We start from the raw sequence: 19688 nt of genomic DNA, 5'->3' as shown, positions 1-19688 counted from the left end.
AAGAGTGGTGTTCGAAAGTTGAAAAAAGGATCGGATAACATGTCCGCGGGTTCGCGTCCAAGCTGGGCTTGTCGGTGGACTCTGGCCATCCGTTGAGTTATGCGAATAATCGTTGCATGTTATGCGAAGAGTGGCGAGTGCGTCAGGTGTATGGCGGCGTATGGGTGCAACAAAGACGGGACGCGTGGGAAGATTGGAGAAGTAAGAGGAAGAAGCAGTTATCGAGAAAACGGTTGCGAGCGAACGGATTGAAACGGATTCGTCGAAAGTGAGAGGAGGAATCTTTCGGCCAGAATGGACGAGTGCATGCTGAACGATCTGCTAGAGTGCTCGGTGTGCCTCGAGCGGCTGGATACCTCGAGCAAGGTACTTCCGTGTCAACACACCTTCTGCAAGAAATGCCTCGAGGAGATTGTCAGCACCCATCGGGAGCTGCGATGTCCCGAGTGCCGCGTGTTGGTCGACGTCAAAGTCGACGACCTGCCTCCGAACGTGCTGCTGATGCGCATCCTTGAAGGTATGCGTAACGCTGCTCCCAAACAAACCGCCAAATCCATGACTAAAAGCAACCCAGGACCGCAGAGACTGTTCGGCAGTCACCAGGTCACCCCAGCTCCTACCGTAACTGCTAGTCTTATTCCTACTGCCTACACGAACGAACCGATCCGTCACGCAAACGCTGCAGCCAAGCAAGTCCAACTGCACAATCGGGCTTATGGCCGAGCAATCTATGATTATGTATCGAAAGTTCCAGGGTAATTGTCTCTTTTGCAGAAGTAGATCTATTCCATGTGAGATTTTTGCATTTATCCTACGTTTCCTGTTTCAGGGATTTGTCTTTCAAGAAGGGTGATATAGTCATCCTTTGCAAGAAGATTGACAACAATTGGTGTTTCGGGGAGAGCGCCAACAGCCGCGGTGTTTTTCCTCTTTCCTACGTTCAGGTAATACCTTAGTATCTTAAAAAGTGTTATACCCAATTGTTCTACTTAGCTTATCAACTATGAACTACTTTTATCTTTCAGGTAATGACACCATTGACACCGCATGTTCCTCAGTGCAAAGCACTGTATGATTTTAGAATGACCAACGACGATGAAGATGGCTGCCTTACGTTTAACAAGGTAAAGCAATGGAACCATAATTCTGTTTCAATCATTCATTGAAAGAAAAATTGTCTTTACAGGGTGAAGTTATAAGTGTGATTAGAAGAGTGGACGAAAATTGGGCAGAAGGGAAACTGTTGGACAGAATTGGTATCTTTCCACTGGCTTTTGTGGAGTTGAACAGCGTGGCAAGAGCTCTAATGAAACTTTCAACAAAGTAATTTCAACGAGCTTATGTAACAATCTTGGCGTTCGCGCGTGCCTCTAATATCATTATTTTTTATGCAATCAGTGCACAGCCAGGCCCGTCTAGAGTAGCTCCTCCTACACCTACTAATGAAGAAACTACCCCCCTAATACCTACCGATCATTCACGCAATATACAAACGACAAGTCAGCCACGGCCGCAGCTTGTACAGGTAATTGCGTTCGTAACATACTCATTTTGAGGTATAACAGAAATATACATTAAATCGTAATGAATTTGTCAACAGAACACAACGTTACCGGTTTCTGATACCGTTTCGAATGTATCATCAGGAGGTAGTTCCTCAACCACTACTCCAAATACTCCTAATAGTTCAAGTACTTCTAGTAGTTCAAGCACTGCTCCGAGCAGTCCTAGTAGTCCAGCAACGTCCCCTCCAGCTGTTGGAAACAGACACAACGTGAAACGTCACAGTTTCACTGCTGTGAACACTGGTCATCAGGCCCATCCACACCATAGACACAGCGCTGAAATACTTAGTCCACCAGTGGACAATGCAGCTGGGAATAGCAATAGCAGCTGCAGCAGTGACTCATTTTCCCCGTTACAGGTGAAGAACGCAATTGAATTTGTAAAGCCCCGTCGCAGGTGCAGCGTATTTCTACGCATTTCGATTTTTCAGACTACCGTAAGTGGCGTAGAGCATAATCTGCGGCACAGACGAAGCGGTAGCAGCGACCTTGTGCTCGCGCAAACGTCCCAAAGTTTAGCCACCACCACGACCACCGGCAGCACTCATTTGCCAGCCGCGTACATTGCTTTGTACCCGTACAAACCGCAGAAGGCGGATGAACTCGAGTTGAGGAAAGGCGGTATCTATATGGTGACCGAACGTTGCCAAGACGGATGGTTCAAGGGGACTTCGAACCGTACCCAGAAGTGCGGAGTTTTTCCTGGAAACTATGTTGCGCCTGCTAAGTATGATATATTATGTCATATTTGTGAATAACGAATAAATCGGTTTATTCGTTATCTTCTTATTGGTATACAAAATTATTTGTCATTCGCAAATAACGATTGAATTATAAATGAAGACCGACTAACGATTAAGCTGAACTCTGGTCGAACAGCGAATAAGATTTCATTCGTTATTCGAATAATGCCCGACTCTGAATTATAGTACTTCCTACACTAAACGACCATGTATCTTCGCAGATGTCAGCGTAGTTTATGTCGGGGATCACAGAACACAGGACAGCATCAAAATTTCCCGTCGTCGACCGGTCAAAACGGTTCTGAGCCACGAGTTACCGTGACGTACACTAAAAGCAAAGGACCCGCACCTCAACCCTACAATTCACGCACCCTGATGCCACCTGAATTGCCACCGCGCGCGATCAGTCCTTCTCCTATGGTGTCTTCTTCTTGGCACGGTCAGAGCCAGACACAAAATCAGGAGAAGAGCCCTCCTCGGCAATCTGAACAAAATACGGTGAATCCTCTCGGACGCAGTCACAGTGCTGTGATGTCATCGAACATTTGTACGTATTAATTGTACTCTGAATGTGCACGATATCAGCACATGTAAGACGTTGCTTTGTGTTTCAGCTTCACCAGGAAAGCAAGTGATCTTGCCTCCATCGGTGACTACTAGCACTACTATCACGGGTATGAATAGCAGCAACATCATCGCTACTGCTTCCTCTGGTATTACTGAAATGAACAGAAGCCCGAACAGTACTTTGCGCACAGTTGCATCCCCCTCCTCTGCCAGTGCTGCTGCTGCTGCTGCTCCGCCAAAGAGCACTGAAAAGGTAATGGTTTCTTTATTTTCGTCTTTTTGCACTGCTATACGATCTTACGCTTGAATACCTTGATTTCAGCAGAAAGAGAAAAAGGATAAGTGTGTCTCTCTGATGCGTAGATTCGCAAACATTAAAAAATCAAAATCTCCGCCACCCGCGACGTATTCAATGGATAACCCTGTGTTTGACGATGGTAATTCCATCAATCCGGTACACGTTCGGTAAGATTCACCAGTTGTTATTACAACGACAGCCTTTGTGCTTTACGCAAGTTATAATGCGTTCGGCATAATGTGGTTAATTTCGATCAAAATTTCTAACGAAACGAAAACTGGATCATAATCCGCATGCTTATAGCATATCTAACACGTTCCCCTGTTTTTTTTTTTTTTTTTTTTTTTTTTTTTTTAAGTAATCCGCATGTATTGTTCAAATTCGTTTATGTTTTCGTGCATACATGGAATCAATGTATTTGTGTTCCATCACCATGTGTTGTGCAGGCATACTATTCTCTTCATATTTGTAAAAATCACTGCATGAGTTGATGCTTGCGCACATACACAACGGAAGAATATTAGAGCGAGTCAGTCGCATAGTGTACAGAGTAGTTCTAAACATTTTCATTTCGTTCATTGTTGTTCCCCACCCCAATTTTTATCTTCTTATGAGCTGCACGTCATGAAGTATTTGTCTAATTCTACACGGGGGGGTTGGGCGGGTGTATTTAAAATTAGATCGGGATCTTGCCCAAGTCAGTTGCTACAGGTGGGAGCCACACAGGAATTAAATGCTTCAAACAACCATCATCGTTTGTGTCCAGGCTCTGTACAAGGGCACGTCACGTCTTCACAAAGACTTAAGTACAAGGAGAGACCATCTTTACCGGTCTCGATCCTCCAGAGGTTAGTCGTCGCTTGGTAATTATATTTCTTTTGGCAGATAGAGTCGCAAAGAACATTAGCAGCTGCAGTAAAGTATATTTGTTCAGCTCATATGCAGGGTATCCCATTTATCTTGGACTCCTTAATTCATTTCTGCTGTTACGAAGAATTGTCCCAGTATAAAGCTGTTTGGCTCATTGTTCCGAGTCAAACAACTTTGTCCTAGGACAATTCTTTATACCGATAAAAATAATGAAAATATTGAGAAATTCAAGATAAACACCCTGCATATACACATGTAAAAAGAACTGGAAATCGAGTTTTCTGTTTGACGCAAATTAATAGTGTACATAATAATTGTATGACGCATATGTTTGTCTGTATTAACGTTCGCAATTAAATGCGCGATTACCCGGGTAAGTATGGTCGTGAGACCACGGAAGACCTTTTGTGTTTCAAAGCTTAGTATGTGGTTAGTGTTAAGCACTAGAATCCACGCCTGTTTTACTTGGCCATGTTTTTCTCAATTGCTTGTTGTTGTTTCCCTGATTACGATCACAAATTTCATCAGTACAATTGCTCGTTAATTCGGTATGCGTGCATTCATTTCACAATTGCACAAAATTTAATGGTCACTTTAGAAGTCACGCAACACGCGAAACTCCTCTCATCTCTTCAATATTGTTAGATCCAGCGAATCCGGTGGGATGATGTGCACGACAGTCGGTAATCATCACCGTAAGAGCAACTCTTTGGACGCTGGTATGGGGAAACAGACCAAACAACAGCCTTCTCGAGAACGGTAATATAATACATTATTTCTTCTCTTTGAACAGTATCAAATTTTCAACATTAAGCACTTTTTCTGCTTCGACCGTAACAGCTAGGCAATCGTTTCTTGCGTAGAACGATCCTGTAAGCTCTCTCATGTTTCTTGCAGAGAACGAGTGTACAGATTTCGCTGCATTGTGCCATACCCGCCGAACAGTGAATTCGAACTTGAACTTCGCGTGGGAGACATAATTTATGTACATAAGAAGCGCGACGATGGTTGGTACAAAGGTACCCAGCAGAGAACTGGTCGCACAGGACTTTTTCCAGCGAGTTTCGTCGAGGCCTTCTGAGATACAACACAAAGCCATTTTGTATTAGAAACCTGTATATAACTCTGCACAAAAATACCGAAAATCGAAAAGGTGACTATCTACGCGAGTCCTTTCTTGACTTTGTTAGGGGGTAATTCGTCGGTATGAGGGTAAGTGGACGATTCCAAGCAATGAGATTGTTTGATACTGCATAAATTATGTATCGGATATACAACACTTATATATTACTACATGCAGTATGTTCACGCGATCTTTTGTCGCGATTATCGATTAAGACAGTTTTTTCTGAACGATTAAATACATATTAAGTGTGCTAAAGTAATACAAAATGTTTACTGCCATCGGTCTTATATGAAACGAAAGAACTAGTAAGATTGTGCTATATCGATACTGCCATTTGAACAAAAATATTTTTTAAAAACTATTAATACTCTTCTTATTTTTATCGATATCGGATTAACTCACGATAATAATCTGCGAAGTTAATCGCGTATACATATTTATAGTGGAAATCTTTGTTCATACACTACAGTTGAACGATAAAGGAATCGACTACAAGTATTCTTTTTGTAATGCATGATGTTATTCGTTTTTATGTTATCTATTGCTCGAATGTTTTTTTTTTTCATGAGGAAGGATTGTTGTCTATGTACCAGTTTGCAGCACAAACGACAAACTGGAAACGTTAAGATTTTTCATTGATTCTTTGTAGAATGTTGCTTTTGAAGAATTTATGCGGTATGTTTTGTGATAATATCATTCAAGTTGTGTATAACATATGGTTTTCAACTATGTTTTATCATTATATCACTTGCCACTGCTATCTCAATACGGTCAGTTTTGACAAACAATCTTCTATGAATAGATTTTACGTTTATGATTTTCTGTGTACGATATGATACACACATCTTATAGAACATGTTACGTCTTTATATTGTTAAAATACCGTCTCTCTATTTATACGAATACATATCTCAAGAAATGTAATAATTTCCAATTACGGAAAGGACACAGAATGACAATTTTATTGAATGTATAATTGTCAAAGACTGGCCTATACTTCTGCACAACCATTGACTTGTTTCAGTTTAGTAGGGTTCAAGAAACGATTGAGCGACGTATTTTATTAATTCTAGAACAAACCTTGTAACTGTACTATACTATAAGTGGATATTATGTATATATCCTTCTCCTTACTTACAATGCATGTATCTGTTCGTGCATGATAGGAAGTTACAGAGCAAGCTATTTCATACGATAACAGTATGAAATTGATAAAGATAAATTGACGTGCTTCCAGAGGCCCAATAACGATCAGTATTTAGGTGCAAATTTACGTTAATTCTCTATTAAGTATGTTCTCTACGATCATGCACAAACATTTGTAAGTAACTCGATACACGATTAGCATTATTATTCTGACAATTATTATGTTTACTTTGAACCGATGCTTGTGGTTCATAGGACGATACGGATAAATAAATATTAAATAATAGTAGCAAATCTGATAACTTCGTTCATAAGTCTGATCATGTATTATCTTTCTATACATAGTGTAATTTATTTAATTTATATGTTTATGTTTCACGAACACTGCAATAAACTGTTTTATAGATGTTTACTATTATAATACATCTTCATGAATGTATACATATACAATGTAGAATAGAATACAGAGGAAGAGAGAAATGGATAAAAGGTAGGAGAATGTGATATTTATGTTATCAATTAGAAGATTGTAAATTGCCTTTGTCGGTACCGTTGGGGTCATTTGAGTGTATCTTTTATTTGTAATATTTGTTTATAATATATCTACTCGAAGTATAATCTGACTTTTTGCAGCAATATATTTGTGTTTAATAAAATATGTTTATATATTTCTTTACCTCTTCCTCTGGCATTAGACGAAAATGTGTATCGCCATATTCAGTAACATATACCTTGTAAAAGAATATTTATATGTATGTGTTTTATATAACATCGGTATAGGTAATTTATTATTAATAACAATAGCAGTTTATAAACGAAATATTACTTCGTTATAATAGATCAATTTAAAGCAGTACTAAATAATAAAAATAAACATTCGTGAATATTGTAATTGGAAAACAAATGAAAATCACAGGATGTCTATTGAATTCTTTTCTATTTCACTTCAACACGTATCATTGGCATTTAAAAGTTTGCGAAGGTAACGATCAATGATGTAAATAAGTTACGACGAGGTGAAACGAACATTTTACGCATACTTTGCAGTGATGTAGTGTGTAATAAATAGCAAAATTGTAATTAATACTCTCAATTTTCTATGGTACACAATTTTGCTATAAGGAAGGGCTTATAGTTGGAACACTTGTAGGCACAATGATCATGTACACTTTTCGAAATTAATGAGCGACGCGTAAATTTAAGTAACATCTATCTAAACGATATGTAAGTGAGTCAGAAAATTGAATTAACTACAGCACAGAATCTTGTGTCTTTTTAGGATGAATGTTCATCATTAGTTTCATGTGTTACTTTAGTACTTTCTACTTTGTTATAAAATTAAAATATGTTGAAAGTAGTTTAATCATCAAAAGGGCGCTGTATAGCGGAACTTTCTTCACAATATTATATCGAGTCCGTCTTTATATTATAGCCAGCGCAAATTACCGTAAATTACCATTTAAGTAACGAATACAAGGTGTAATAAAATTCTACAAATAGCTATCGTAAAATGTGACAGTTACAAATGAATTCATTTTCCCTATTATAATACACTGTAAGTGATTCATTGCTAATAAATTTTCTGTACCTGAAAATGTATGACTCTTATGTATACTCAAAACATGTAAAAGTATATTGTCCATATATCATAAATAATTGCAGAAATTTGAAATATCGAAATATGTGAAAACATAATACAACAAAATGCATTCACAATTTCGACAAGGTCTCGTTGCCTATCTTATTAAGCAACTTTTAAAAATGTCAGGGATCATATAACCAAGAGAAACGGGTTTTATATACTTGGCTTTATATTTCGATGTAAATATACGTATGTACATCTATAAACCGCAATGAAATCGGGCGAAATATATTTATATGAATCTTTAGTATTACGAACAAGAGGGCCGTTATCACCTGGAAAAAATGTGTAGATAATTCATATTATCAACATTAAGATAATTAATGTTCACCTTCATTTCTTGATAAATCGTTTTTAAACAATTTGCTGGTTTTGTACGTATTTGAAATAGCCACGATGTCGAATAACATTGAGCGTCTATTTAAATAGACACTCGAATTAGCTCGTGGATATTTCGTAAACAATTTTTTTGATTGCATTAACATGTCTATGGTTACAAACTGCCAGTCTGTTTAAAAAATGTTTCTATCATTATTTTACGAGACGAAAGGAGAAATCAGTAGACGCTATGCGATTATTTATCTGCTTGCGTTGCACGAAACGAAGCATATAGCAGTCGACTGTGGCTGCACGCGAATACAAATGTTATTCAGTTTACACCGTAGTCAGTGAAGTGTTCAACCATCAGGCTAGTAAGTTCGCTTTTAATTGCGCCTCTCTGGTTGAACGCACGCTCGCATATTGCGACGATAAAAAATTTGAATTGTCTTTTTCTTCGAGCATTCATTGTACGCTATTTATTAACGATACGCGATCGATTTCGTTTTCATCCGTTTCCCACGTTATTAATAATAGAGCAAAAGAATTGATTACCAACTAATTAAAGTGAAATGTATTTGACATTGAAAATGTGAAACGGATATTTCTGCCCAACGTAAATCTTTGTGATAATGTAGTTGGAAACTCTGCGCTCGTCGAAACGGTTCTTGTGAGTTTTTGTGCCTATAAATTTGACTGTCACGGTTCGTAATCAATGGAAAAAATGTTAAAGGGAATGCACAGTGTGCTTATGTCACGCGACCCTTCACAAAATATTATGTAAAGCGGAAATAGGGAGATTCAATGAAATTTGATCTTCGCGCTTACGACTCTTTAAATCGACAGACAGACAGAGAAGACGGGACACAGAAAAAATAAGGAGAGGAGAGCAATATGCCTCTTCAGCGTATAAAAATGTCACGGATGGGTTAATTGATTTTAAATTGCTTGTATGTAGGTTGTACTTCGACCCCCCTCGATTAGTCTGTCAACACATTGTCACATTCATTTACAAATCATTTGCGAATCATTTATGTAATCATGTAATGTGTAATTTTTAACTCGTAACTGTCAACAAGTTATCATATCATAACACTATGTAATTTGAATTTCCGTTTCTTTTTTATTCAGTAGGTGCAATTTAATAACCTAGTGTAGTTATTAATTCGTAAAGTACTGTATATTTTTTCTTGATAATTTACGTTTTTATTTATGTCCACCGCTCAAAATAAATTTTTTCCTTCGATACAGTTTAGTTCCAGAGGATTCAAGCAGCAACAATGATTATTGGAAGAATACTGTCAACTACTTTGGCGAGAACACGACTGGTTTCTTATGCTCAGCCACAATTGTTAAGTCAGAAACAGGATTTGGTAATGTAGATTTGTTCCTTTTACTTTCTATACAAATTTCTATAACACTTTGTTTCTCAGAAATATATTTATACTGAAATTTTTTCTGAAATCAGACTCTGCTATTGTTGGTATGCAAAATATCCAGCTACCATGTTACGAAGAACATTGAATTCATCTCACACGACAAAAAGATCAAGACTCCTGAGGGCCGAATGGAAAAGTTCAAGAACCTTGACAACAGACCATTGCTAGTTATGCTGAGCTGGCTTATGTCCAAACGTAGGCATGTTATGAAATTTGTGAACCTATATACAGAACAGGGTTTCGACGTTGCCTTAGTGACACTTACTCCTTGGCAACTGATGTGGCCCACAAAGGGATCCAGGGTAGGTATGGATAAGTAAGGAAACAGGCGTGCAGTATAATCGAGGAAAGTTTCTTTTCTAGATGGTTGCTGCAGATTTGCTTGATTTCCTAGTACAGTACGAACGTAATCAACAGATATTGTTACATGGGTTTTCAGTGGGTGCGTACATGTGGGGAGAAGTGATGGATTTAATGCAAAGCGACCGCCAAAAGTATGCTCATATCATTGACATGGTTATCGGTCAGGTCTGGGATAGTGTGGTCGATGTACCCCAAGTATCATCGGGTATACCGCCCGCTGTGTTCCCGAAAAATTACATGTTGCAAAACATGCTTCAAAAGTATCTAGAGTGAGTCAATTCTTTAACGTGATTGCATGCCTTTTTCAAAGGAAAGATCTCAATTATCCGACTTTGATATCAACGAGCTTTCGTACGATGATAGTATACAATAATTATATAAAAATTCCAAACCTGCGATAGTGGAGTAGGATGGTAGCATCTTTATCATTGAAACCAAAGTCAGATAGCTAGGGTCTCCCTCTTATCAGTGCCTTAAGTCCAACATGGTATCAAAATGATTTTTAGGTATCACTTACGAACATTTTACAAGCAATCTACTCAATACTATGTACGATCTAGTCAATTGTTTCATACGAATTTAGTACACAGTCCAGCATTATTCTTTATAAGTAAAGTGGACACTGTTGGTAACATAAGGGACAATATGCGAGTTCATGACCAATGGGTTATCAATGGTGTTAAGGTAAGATTTCGAACTGTTTAATATAAACAGACTACATTTGTGTCCGTTTCTTTCAGACATACGTCAAGATATTCGATAAATCTCCACATGTCGGACATTTTCGCAAATATCCGAAAGAATATGTGGGAGAACTATATGCTTTCTTAGATAAATTAAATTTGATTCAGAACGAAGAGAAAATTCGAGCACGGCTTTAAATATGCAGTCCGACACCTTACCAAGTAGCATTTACATGAGTAAAGGATATTTGAATATATACCTTATTTCACTTGCCAAATATGTAGTCCTCAAACCATTCATTAACTTGAAGAAAGGAAAAACGAATGCCAAAGTAGAATTACAATCGATTATAAAGTTTCTCTTAATGATCTTCTCTTGCATATGCTTTGTCGGCTGTAAATAGGAATGTTAACGTGTGCAATATTCAAAAGTATTATATTGTTGCAAAGTTATTATAATCTGAAAAGTTAAGTCCTATAATTATTGGAACCTATAGTTAAAACATGCGACTGAAAATAACTCGTAGACTACATATTTTGTGGTTGTTTTGTACTTGTTTCTTATAGATAATAATTAGCAAAGAGAAGTTTGTACAACCTAAATATTTTCTTATATTTTTTTTATACCGAATATAATAATCTTCTCACTGTAATGATAATCATATGGTACAAATAACCAAGTGCCTTTCATCTATTGAAAAACTATATAAGTATCTCATAGCAATAATTTAGCTTGTTATACATCATATTATTATATACATTTTTTCAGATAATAAAACTTGAGCTAATCGCATTTGTCTGCATTATGACGCTTTCTCTGCAAGTTTCCTCTTTTTGATCTTCTTCGATTTGCCAGACCTTTTTTTCTCCAATATCTCCTCGATCTCGTCTGGATCTTTTCCTTCGAGAATGAGCTTTTTGCGCTTATTAATCATTCTTTTCTCATAAAAATCTGTTTCGTCCAACTGCATTTCCGCTTCTCGTTTGGCCACCGATATTTGCGTTATCATCGTAACTATTTCTTTGTCTGCGCAGAAAATGTTGCATTGAATCATTCCGAGTCTTTCAATTCGTTTGAGTAACACCAATCGATTTAATGAATACCTTACCATTAACTTTGTACTCTGTCAATTTAGTCCCTACAGTATCCTCAATTGCGTGCAACAATTTGATATCGTGCGGAGTGATTAGGGTAACAGCCATGCCTCCTTTACCAGCTCTGGCTGTTCGCCCGACTCTGTGAATGTATTCTTTTGGCACGTTCGGTACGATGTGATTTATGACTAACTCTACTGTAGGGATATCTAAACCTCTCGCTGCGACGTCTGTAGCTATTAAAATTTTCGTATGATTAGATTTGAATTGGCTGAGCGCTGCGAGCCGTTCTCTTTGTTTTATCATTGCGTGAAGAGCTACGTTTCTAAAGCCAATTTCATTCAGTGTCATAGACAATACTTGGCAGTTCCTAGAAGACAATGCGCAATAAAACATTGTTCATTTTTTTTATATTATTGAAAACCATGTGTACAGTATATTAGGTTTATGTATATATGCGATTATTTTCTGAAGAATTAAAAATACAAAGAAAATGTTGCTGTGTATCTGAAATGACAAATGCTGCACATCTTGGATGGCCTTGAAGATTCCTGTGAAGGTCATAGGGAAGGAAACATTTACTTGCATTTTTAATACTTAAAACAATCGCGTCTATCTAAACCGGACATACTGTATAATTACTTGCAAGTGTCCGTAAAAATCATTATAGATCCATCCTTGTTACTTGATCGAAATGTTTTAACTACTTCTACCAGAAACGAATCGCGAACGTCACTCGGACAAAGTACATAACGTTGATCTAGTTCTTTTACTGTAGCTACACCAGTGTCATCGTTAGATTCCCACATGAAAACCTTCAAAAATAATTGTAGTCAGGCATTTTCCAACAGCACCCTATATCAATTTCCATGATAATTCATACCTTGCTAGATGCAACGTGTTTTACTTTATCAAGAGTGTCTGTCATAGTAGCACTAAAAAGGAGAATTTGCTTTTGTTTAGGCAGAGCATTGAATATAGTCTTTATTTGGTCGTCAAAGTGACCACCGAGAAGTCTGTCAGCTTCATCCAGAACCAGAAATTTAATCCTTCTTAAGGAAAACGTGTCACAGCTTTCTAAGTGATCTGCCAAACGTCCTGGAGTAGCGACAACTATATGTGGACTTTTCGACAACTCCAAGCCTTGTGTAACCATATCCATTCCACCAACAACTACACATTTTTTCAGACTAATAGATTTCCCTATTGCTGAGAATTGATCTGCAATCTATGTATACAAGCTTTTAGTATGACTCTTGCCAAGAGAGAATGCAGGGAGAAGTAATTAGATACGCAAACATACTTGAAAAGCTAATTCTCTGGTAGGCGTCAAGACCAAAGCAAATATACCATAGGGATCCTCAGACAATTTCTGAATTATAGGAAGTGCAAACGCAAGTGTTTTTCCACTTCCAGTTTTAGCACATCCAATACAATCTTCACCTGCCAAAATTCTTGGCACACAATTTTCCTGAATCGGAGTAGGTTTCTTCAGACCTATCACAAATGGCAACGTAGGATATGTTTTATAAGATTTTTGGTATCTAAATGGAAACTTACCCATAGAATTACATTGATTCACTATCCACGGACTCAAATTCAATCCAGCAAAAGTCATTGTGTTCGATGTGTCAAGCGAAAACGAATTGTTTACAAACAGAGTAGGTTAGCACGTGGAGGAATGTAAGAATACATGTGCTCTAAAAATACATCGCAATGACGTCAGTCTTCAGAATTTCATTCCTTTATGTAACAGTTATTGCAACATTGAGGGATACCAATTATAATTAAGTCGCAAAAATGTTTTAACAAGAATAGTCAACCACATGGACTAATCTGTTCGTCACATAAGTCATATAAATACAGGGTCAGGGTGTAGAAGTGTTTGAGTGTGAAGGGTTGCAGCTCTATTGGCGCTAAAACTTTACATAGTTTTAAAACTTTTAGCACAAACGTGCTTTTAGGTTTTAGGGGATATATTATGTAGGGTGTTTAGCAATTGTTGGGAGAAAATTTTAAAAGTGAGTCATCAGGATACTATACGCGTATGCGCAAAATACAATTGACGGAAGCAAAAATACTGTAAATTTTTAATTTTGGGCTTGTAGCGCCATCCGTGGTAAAATACTCAAAATGATAGACAAAGGTTATCGACAGGTGAACTCACAGCAAACACAGGTGGCGTCACCCGTGACAGGATACCAAAAATTCAAACTAATTAATATTATTGATCACCGTTGGGTGGCGCCACTATGTGGGATACGTATTTGCCATTTGCTGTGGACCGTAGGAAGACGGAGAACCTCGTGAAAAATCAATGATACTTAGTTAATTAAGTGCAAACTTTGCGTCAAAATGATACAACAAGTACCTGAGATTCAAGTGAGTTTCTTTGACTATAAATTTCCATGAGTAAACAATGTGAATTGAGAAAATATGAAATGCTAGAAGTACTGCCAAGTGAATTGGCGCCATAGTTTGAATTCTATACAAAAATGGTTAATAATTGATTAATTTCAGATGGGAACTGTCGGAAATGTCAGTGAAATTTTGGTGAGGATCCATTTCTGTTTCATCGATCATGAATCATCGTGGATCAATTGTTTGCAATCGAGAAATCAGTACCTGGGGAGCCGGCGGTATTTGTAGGTTACATCACCGGTGAGTGAAATTTAAATAATTGTAAATAACTAGTAGATTCGGATCGAAATTCGCGCAAGAATTATATTCCGAGGGTTGTCGGGTCTCCATTTTGATTTCTTTAAACTCATACAACGGCATCTATTAATTCTGTAAAGCTGGGAATTGATTCATTAGGGTACCTATCCGAAGATACTTCTTTATACTAGAACATATATAGATTTAAATAATGTTAATAATTATTGAATCCCACTAGAAATCCCACTAGAACGTGAATATTTTTTAATGTCTATACTATTATCTACAGTTCGAAAATATTTTCAATCATTAAAGCGAAGGGAATCATCAATTCATTTCCATCGACTTGTCGGATTATTTAAAGAAGTCTACCCTCTTCTTTCTATATAGTTTGTCATGATAGTTATCTTGTTGGATACTTCTTCGCGTATCATATTTCGCGCGTAAGTATCAGGGGATTAGGTTGCTGACGGAAAGTAGGTGGCATAAGTGCGTTCTCTACCTGTCCTTCTCTTACACATTACAAAGATAGGGAATGTTAGTTCACAAATCTGCCGCTGTAGATGGCGCCACAAACATGATTTCCGTCACGGAATCGGCTCAGAAGTTTAAATTTGTTTAGGATGATTCCTTTCGGATATGGACACATATATAATAACACTATTGATTAGAATACAATATTCTTCTCTTTAATTTCTACTTTCAGTAATATGAACGGAATAAAGGGGGCGAATTAGCACTACATACAAGTTAAGGGGATGAGTTAGATAAGGGCAAGGGTAGGGAGGAGGGAAAGGGAGTGTTCCAGGCGGGAGGGATTAGAAAAAGGGAATCTATGGGTGATCCAGGTGGAAGGGATGTGGAGAAGGGCATCCATCGAAGGCTAGGGGAGAGAAGGATCTAGGGAAGGGAAAGAGAGAATTTAGGGGAAAAAAGGGGCGATCCCTAGAGGGGAAGGGGGAAAGAGGATCTACGGTAAGGTAGAGCGAGAGGCGATTCAGACAAGGGAGGGAGGATTCTAGGCAAGGAGGAAAGGATCTATGGTAGGGATGGGAGGGAGATGATCCAGGGGGGGGGGAGGACCCAGGGAGCGTGCCAATCAATCGATGGCAACGAAATTGGTAATATGGTACTCAGGCTTTTCGTAACAATATGACGTCGATATGAACGATCACTAGTAAACATAGAAATTATTTAAACCCTTCTATGTTCACCGAAACGATTGTTTTTACTGCGATGTAAAAACACAACAAATTACCGTTTATCTTTTAAAACATTTTCGATTCTGGGTCCATCGTCGTTCGCCAGACTAGTAATGTCCGTGAAACCACGATGGCGTAACATTCTCACTGAAAGACAAGTATTTAATTATCTCCACGGCAACAGTAATTCGTTAAACAACAACTTTGCGTTTTACGGTCTTCGAAACGGAGACAATTGCAGAAAAGACGCACACGGCATACACGCGAGAAAGACTGTAAACAGTTTGCAAATGTTCGGAACGACGCGATACGGCGCGACGCGTCGAGACGCGACGCAGCGATAAACGGACCAACATTTTACGATATTAACATTCTTGCAAACACCGGAGGGAACGGTACCGCTTCGTTGTTTTGTTCGAACCATTTTATCCGGTGGTTGCCGGAGATATCTCGGCGTTAACGCTTAAACGAGCCACTCGGTAAGTCTAAATACGTGGAAGCGCGTAGTACACATCGCGCTATTATCCGCAATGGACGCTGCAGAGTCTGGTTTCGCATTTATTCCCACGGGATACGGATCTCGCAAATTTCCTCCACCACCGCCATAAAACCGAACAAGGATATCGCGCGTTCTTCCGTGCCGTTGCGTCTATATACACGATAACCCATAAATTTACAATAGGGCGCGCGATGGAACACACCGAAGGTCGAGATATCGTCCCCGTAGGTCTCCTTCGATAATTTATCGGCGAGTCGTGTGCCCGAAAATCGCGGACCCTGGCGGAATGAATTTTCCAAGGACCCTGAAAAACGGAAACTCTGTCGTCTTCCGAACTTTCCTTGTCTCCGATTCCCTCGAACGTATATCGTTCAACTATATTCCAGAATCTATTAGGTCACCTGAGAAACCAGTGCCGTCTTTTTTATTTGTCCTGCGTACACATATTATTTCCAACTCTGGAAAATTTTTGGAAGAAACGAGATATGTTTATCTGGCTTCTGTGTCTTGCAATCAATGCAGACAATTTCTATTTTGCACAAAAATCTGCAGTCTATAATTCGTAGAAAAATGACAAGTATAATTTAAAAGAATTTAATGATATCAATGTATTAGTTTCAGCTTATTCAAATATTTAAGGGAAGAACAAAATTTCTGTTTGGCTCCTGATAATTGTAACCAATGCAAACAATTCTTATTTTGCATACAGATACGCAGTGTAGTTACCAGTGTATTTAAGCATGAAAATAAACGTAGACATAAATGTGTAAATTTTCTGCTGTGGAATTATTAAGAACAGAGATAATCACAGCGAAAGCATAGAGAATACCACGGTTAAAGTAAGATAAGTCTGAGATTGCTAATGGGACGATCTAATAGAGCCACGTGCGCGGGAGCTTTTGGTCCTGTATGCAAGTTGACGATTCCTCGGATTATCGTTTCGCATAATGTACATGGGACGGCTATGCTCGAGTCCTTTCAGCCGGAGCGGGCCGCGTTGAGATAAACAATGTGGAAATAACGAATTAGAGCGTGGTCGGCCCCCGATTCGACTTAACGTTGACTCATGAGAATCGGCTTTGCAAATGTTGGTCCTGGGAGCCGGAGCGTCGTATGTACGAGCGCGTAATTTCATTTGAACTTGGAGCACTCCCGTTAACGATCAGCTCCAACCCATAACCGTTATCAAGACGAAGCGATCTAGGATCGTCGAGAGATCCTCGGCCTTTTTTCTCCCCGATGAAGCCGGGCGAACGGACGAGGGCAAGGCAAAGGGCTCAAAGGCGTGCAAGTAATTTGGGGCTTTATTGCGGAAAAGCTCGGTAATTTTACGAGTTTTCCAGCGGGGCGAATTAAGATTTGCATAACGTCGACTCGCCCCGCCGCCTCGCTCGGACCCTAAGCGCCGAGAAATGCAAATGTAGCCCCGCGTTTAGAACTCGGCGTCCCTTTCTTTCGCCGGGAAGGTTAGGCGACAAAGATATCGCGTCGCGTGGGACGACGCGAACGAGGTCGAAGAGGCGGAGGACGAGCAGCGAAAATTAGGGCCTCTCTATGACGGGCTGTTGCGCGGCCCTCGTTCCTTCGAGACCCTTCCCAACGAAATTTCCACGCGACGAGGAACAATATTCCCGACACTCGCCTCTTTCGTACGTTTACGGCTACGACGCTGGTTTTACGTTCGTTTGATTCCGGCGACGGGCGAAACGCGATCTTCTTTACGAGTTGGTGTCCTCTTACGCGACTAATTTTTATTAATGAACCAGAGATCGAAAAGCAGCATCAATTTTCTCGTTTCTCCATAACAGGAAGCAAAAATAACAGTTACTCTACAATTTTATACGATAAAAATCATTAATAAAAAGTTGATTATTATTGAAATTTAAAATAATCTACACATAATATAATGAAAAAAATTCGAAGAACAAAATGTTTCGAAAATATCGATTTTTATACTTTTTGGTTACAAATAGCAGTTATTTGTGCCCAAAAAATTGGATCCTCCTCGATAACTGTTATCGATTAAAACTGTTTCGATTGCTCAAAGCAGTTATCGATGAGAGGAGTTCATTTCGATCACTCATAATAGTTATCAATGAGAGAAGCTAATTTCATCATTCATAACAGTTATCGATGATCGAATTTCTTTTCACTTGTTCATAATAATTATTCATGAGAAAATTCATTTCAGTTGCTTATTTAATTACTGAGTTGTCTACCCTTTTTCGGATCGGGCAAGCTTGTAAAATTCATTGTGAAGTTTTCTTACAACAAGTTTCGAACAACACAAACTATGAAGAAAAAATTTTGAAAAATTTTTTCAACTGAGAAAATCAGAAATATAGAGTCTTGTATTTATCAAAACTAGCGTGCGTAATTCATGCTGAGCCCGCGTGGGGCACACTCAGGTTAACCTTGAACGAATCTTTTCTGCTCTAAAATTAACGTTGGGTGATTTGCAGTGTAATTTGTCAGGAGAAAATTTGGTAAAACTCATGTTTGTCATACTAAATTTTGATTGTAGCAATTCATTTTACGAATAAAAAATTTATTAAATAATTGATGTTCTACCATTTGAAAGTTTTCATTCATCAATAACTGTTATGAACGATCGAAATAAACTTATTTCATTGATAACTCTTATAAGTGATCGAAATGAATTTCTTTCAACGATAACATGTACCAACAAGAGAAAAAATTTTCGGTTACTTATAATCCTTATTTGTAACCAATACGATTTTAGTCAATGAAATACTTGTTATTCCATGACTTTTGTTCTTTCTGGTCCCTGCTCCATAATCTCTTTTTGGTAGCTGTTTGCTGAACGGTACCAGCCTTCGACCCAAGCGATTTTTTTAAGCCTTTGTACTCGCAGGGCGACTCTGAGGAACCACTAAAAATTTCTATACTATTGTCCGAAGCAATTTCTACAGTATTAAATATGTTTGTATTTAATAGATTTCTAAATGTTCGAATATGGTACGAGGAGGCGCGTTAAGTGCAGTCGAATCAGCTTCGAGTGTAAATATACAGTGTGTCCTAAAAATGTTGCACTTCCTTGTAAGAAGTAATTCCTGAGAACATTTGGAGTAAGTTTTTCCTTCACGAAAATATTCCCCACGGCTTTGTTCAGGAGTTATTAACGAAAAAGGCGGACCAATCGGAGCGCGGCTACAGCGGACATTGGCGTTGATATTCTCTTAAACGAGACATATAGGACAAAACAGAAGTCTTTTAAAAATAAAGGAAAATTGTTGATTCTGATACCAGAAATGGACCACTGGTGTTCCAGTGATTTGTCGTGTACACAAAATTTGCACATTTGTTACACCAATCGTTTTCAATGACATTCTTCCATCTATCAGACTGTTTCATCCCGTTTCCAAAAAATTGTTGGTGCTTTGGATTAAAAAGCTTCTGCCCCAATTTGAGCCTTTAATCCATCGGTATCAAACGCTGTCCACCGATCCGATC

At 38.4% G+C, this 19688-nt stretch overlaps 3 protein-coding genes across 9 annotated transcripts; 2 read left to right on the top strand and 1 right to left on the bottom strand.

Annotated features, from left to right (window-relative positions):
• Positions 1-294: 294 nt before the first annotated feature.
• Posh (SH3 domain containing ring finger posh) lies at positions 295-7900 on the top strand. 2 transcript variants are annotated; one of them, XM_076784662.1, is made up of 13 exons: positions 295-755; positions 830-944; positions 1026-1124; positions 1187-1323; positions 1399-1525; positions 1601-1924; positions 1997-2292; positions 2530-2855; positions 2923-3128; positions 3201-3340; positions 3854-4021; positions 4689-4802; positions 4941-7900. In XM_076784662.1, exons 1-13 carry the CDS (start codon positions 295-297, stop codon positions 5122-5124), a joined length of 2697 nt encoding a protein of 898 aa, XP_076640777.1. In that variant the 3' UTR covers positions 5125-7900. The 2 variants fall into 2 exon arrangements, with proteins under 2 accessions (XP_076640777.1, XP_076640778.1); XM_076784663.1 differs by lacking the exon at positions 3854-4021.
• Positions 7901-8507: 607 nt separating this feature from the next.
• L(2)k09913 (transmembrane protein 53-like lethal (2) k09913) lies at positions 8508-11553 on the top strand. Of its 6 annotated transcripts, none has more exons than XM_076784691.1 (6): positions 8508-8649; positions 9532-9648; positions 9744-10016; positions 10078-10346; positions 10584-10761; positions 10818-11553. In XM_076784691.1, exons 2-6 carry the CDS (start codon positions 9556-9558, stop codon positions 10956-10958), a joined length of 954 nt encoding a protein of 317 aa, XP_076640806.1. In that variant the 5' UTR covers positions 8508-8649; positions 9532-9555; the 3' UTR covers positions 10959-11553. The 6 variants fall into 6 exon arrangements, with proteins under 6 accessions (XP_076640806.1, XP_076640808.1, XP_076640807.1 ...); XM_076784693.1 differs by having other exon boundaries at positions 8511-8649; positions 9527-9648; XM_076784692.1 differs by lacking the exon at positions 8508-8649 and adding an exon at positions 8656-8945.
• On the bottom strand, positions 11428-13701 carry Dbp45a (putative ATP-dependent RNA helicase Dbp45A). Its single transcript, XM_076784688.1, has 6 exons — positions 13416-13701; positions 13159-13352; positions 12739-13083; positions 12498-12670; positions 11870-12225; positions 11428-11787 (listed from the first exon to the last, which is right to left on the bottom strand). The coding sequence occupies exons 1-6, from the start codon at positions 13471-13473 to the stop codon at positions 11564-11566; spliced, it is 1350 nt and encodes a 449-aa protein (XP_076640803.1). The 5' UTR covers positions 13474-13701; the 3' UTR covers positions 11428-11563.
• Between the last annotated feature and the right edge of the window lie 5987 nt (positions 13702-19688).

Source organism: Halictus rubicundus, chromosome 3 (genome assembly GCF_050948215.1).
Source record: "Halictus rubicundus isolate RS-2024b chromosome 3, iyHalRubi1_principal, whole genome shotgun sequence".
Classification (NCBI taxonomy): Eukaryota; Metazoa; Arthropoda; class Insecta; order Hymenoptera; family Halictidae; genus Halictus; species Halictus rubicundus.
This window is presented reverse-complemented; position numbering and strand designations above follow the sequence as displayed.

Excerpts from the sequence above, each read along its gene's own strand:
- Dbp45a (XM_076784688.1), bottom strand. The coding sequence starts at position 13,473 with ATGACTTTTGCTGGATTGAATTTGAGTCCGTGGATAGTGAATCAATGT. Across the intron at positions 13,084-13,158 it reads CCAGAGAATTAGCTTTTCAA|ATTGCAGATCAATTCTCAGC; the intron begins GTATGTTTGCGT and ends TTGTATACATAG. Across the intron at positions 11,788-11,869 it reads GACAGAGTACAAAGTTAATG|ACAAAGAAATAGTTACGATG; the intron begins GTAAGGTATTCA and ends TTTTCTGCGCAG.
- Posh (XM_076784662.1), top strand. The coding sequence starts at position 295 with ATGGACGAGTGCATGCTGAACGATCTGCTAGAGTGCTCGGTGTGCCTC. Across the intron at positions 1,526-1,600 it reads CACGGCCGCAGCTTGTACAG|AACACAACGTTACCGGTTTC; the intron begins GTAATTGCGTTC and ends ATTTGTCAACAG. Across the intron at positions 2,856-2,922 it reads TGTGATGTCATCGAACATTT|CTTCACCAGGAAAGCAAGTG; the intron begins GTACGTATTAAT and ends TTTGTGTTTCAG.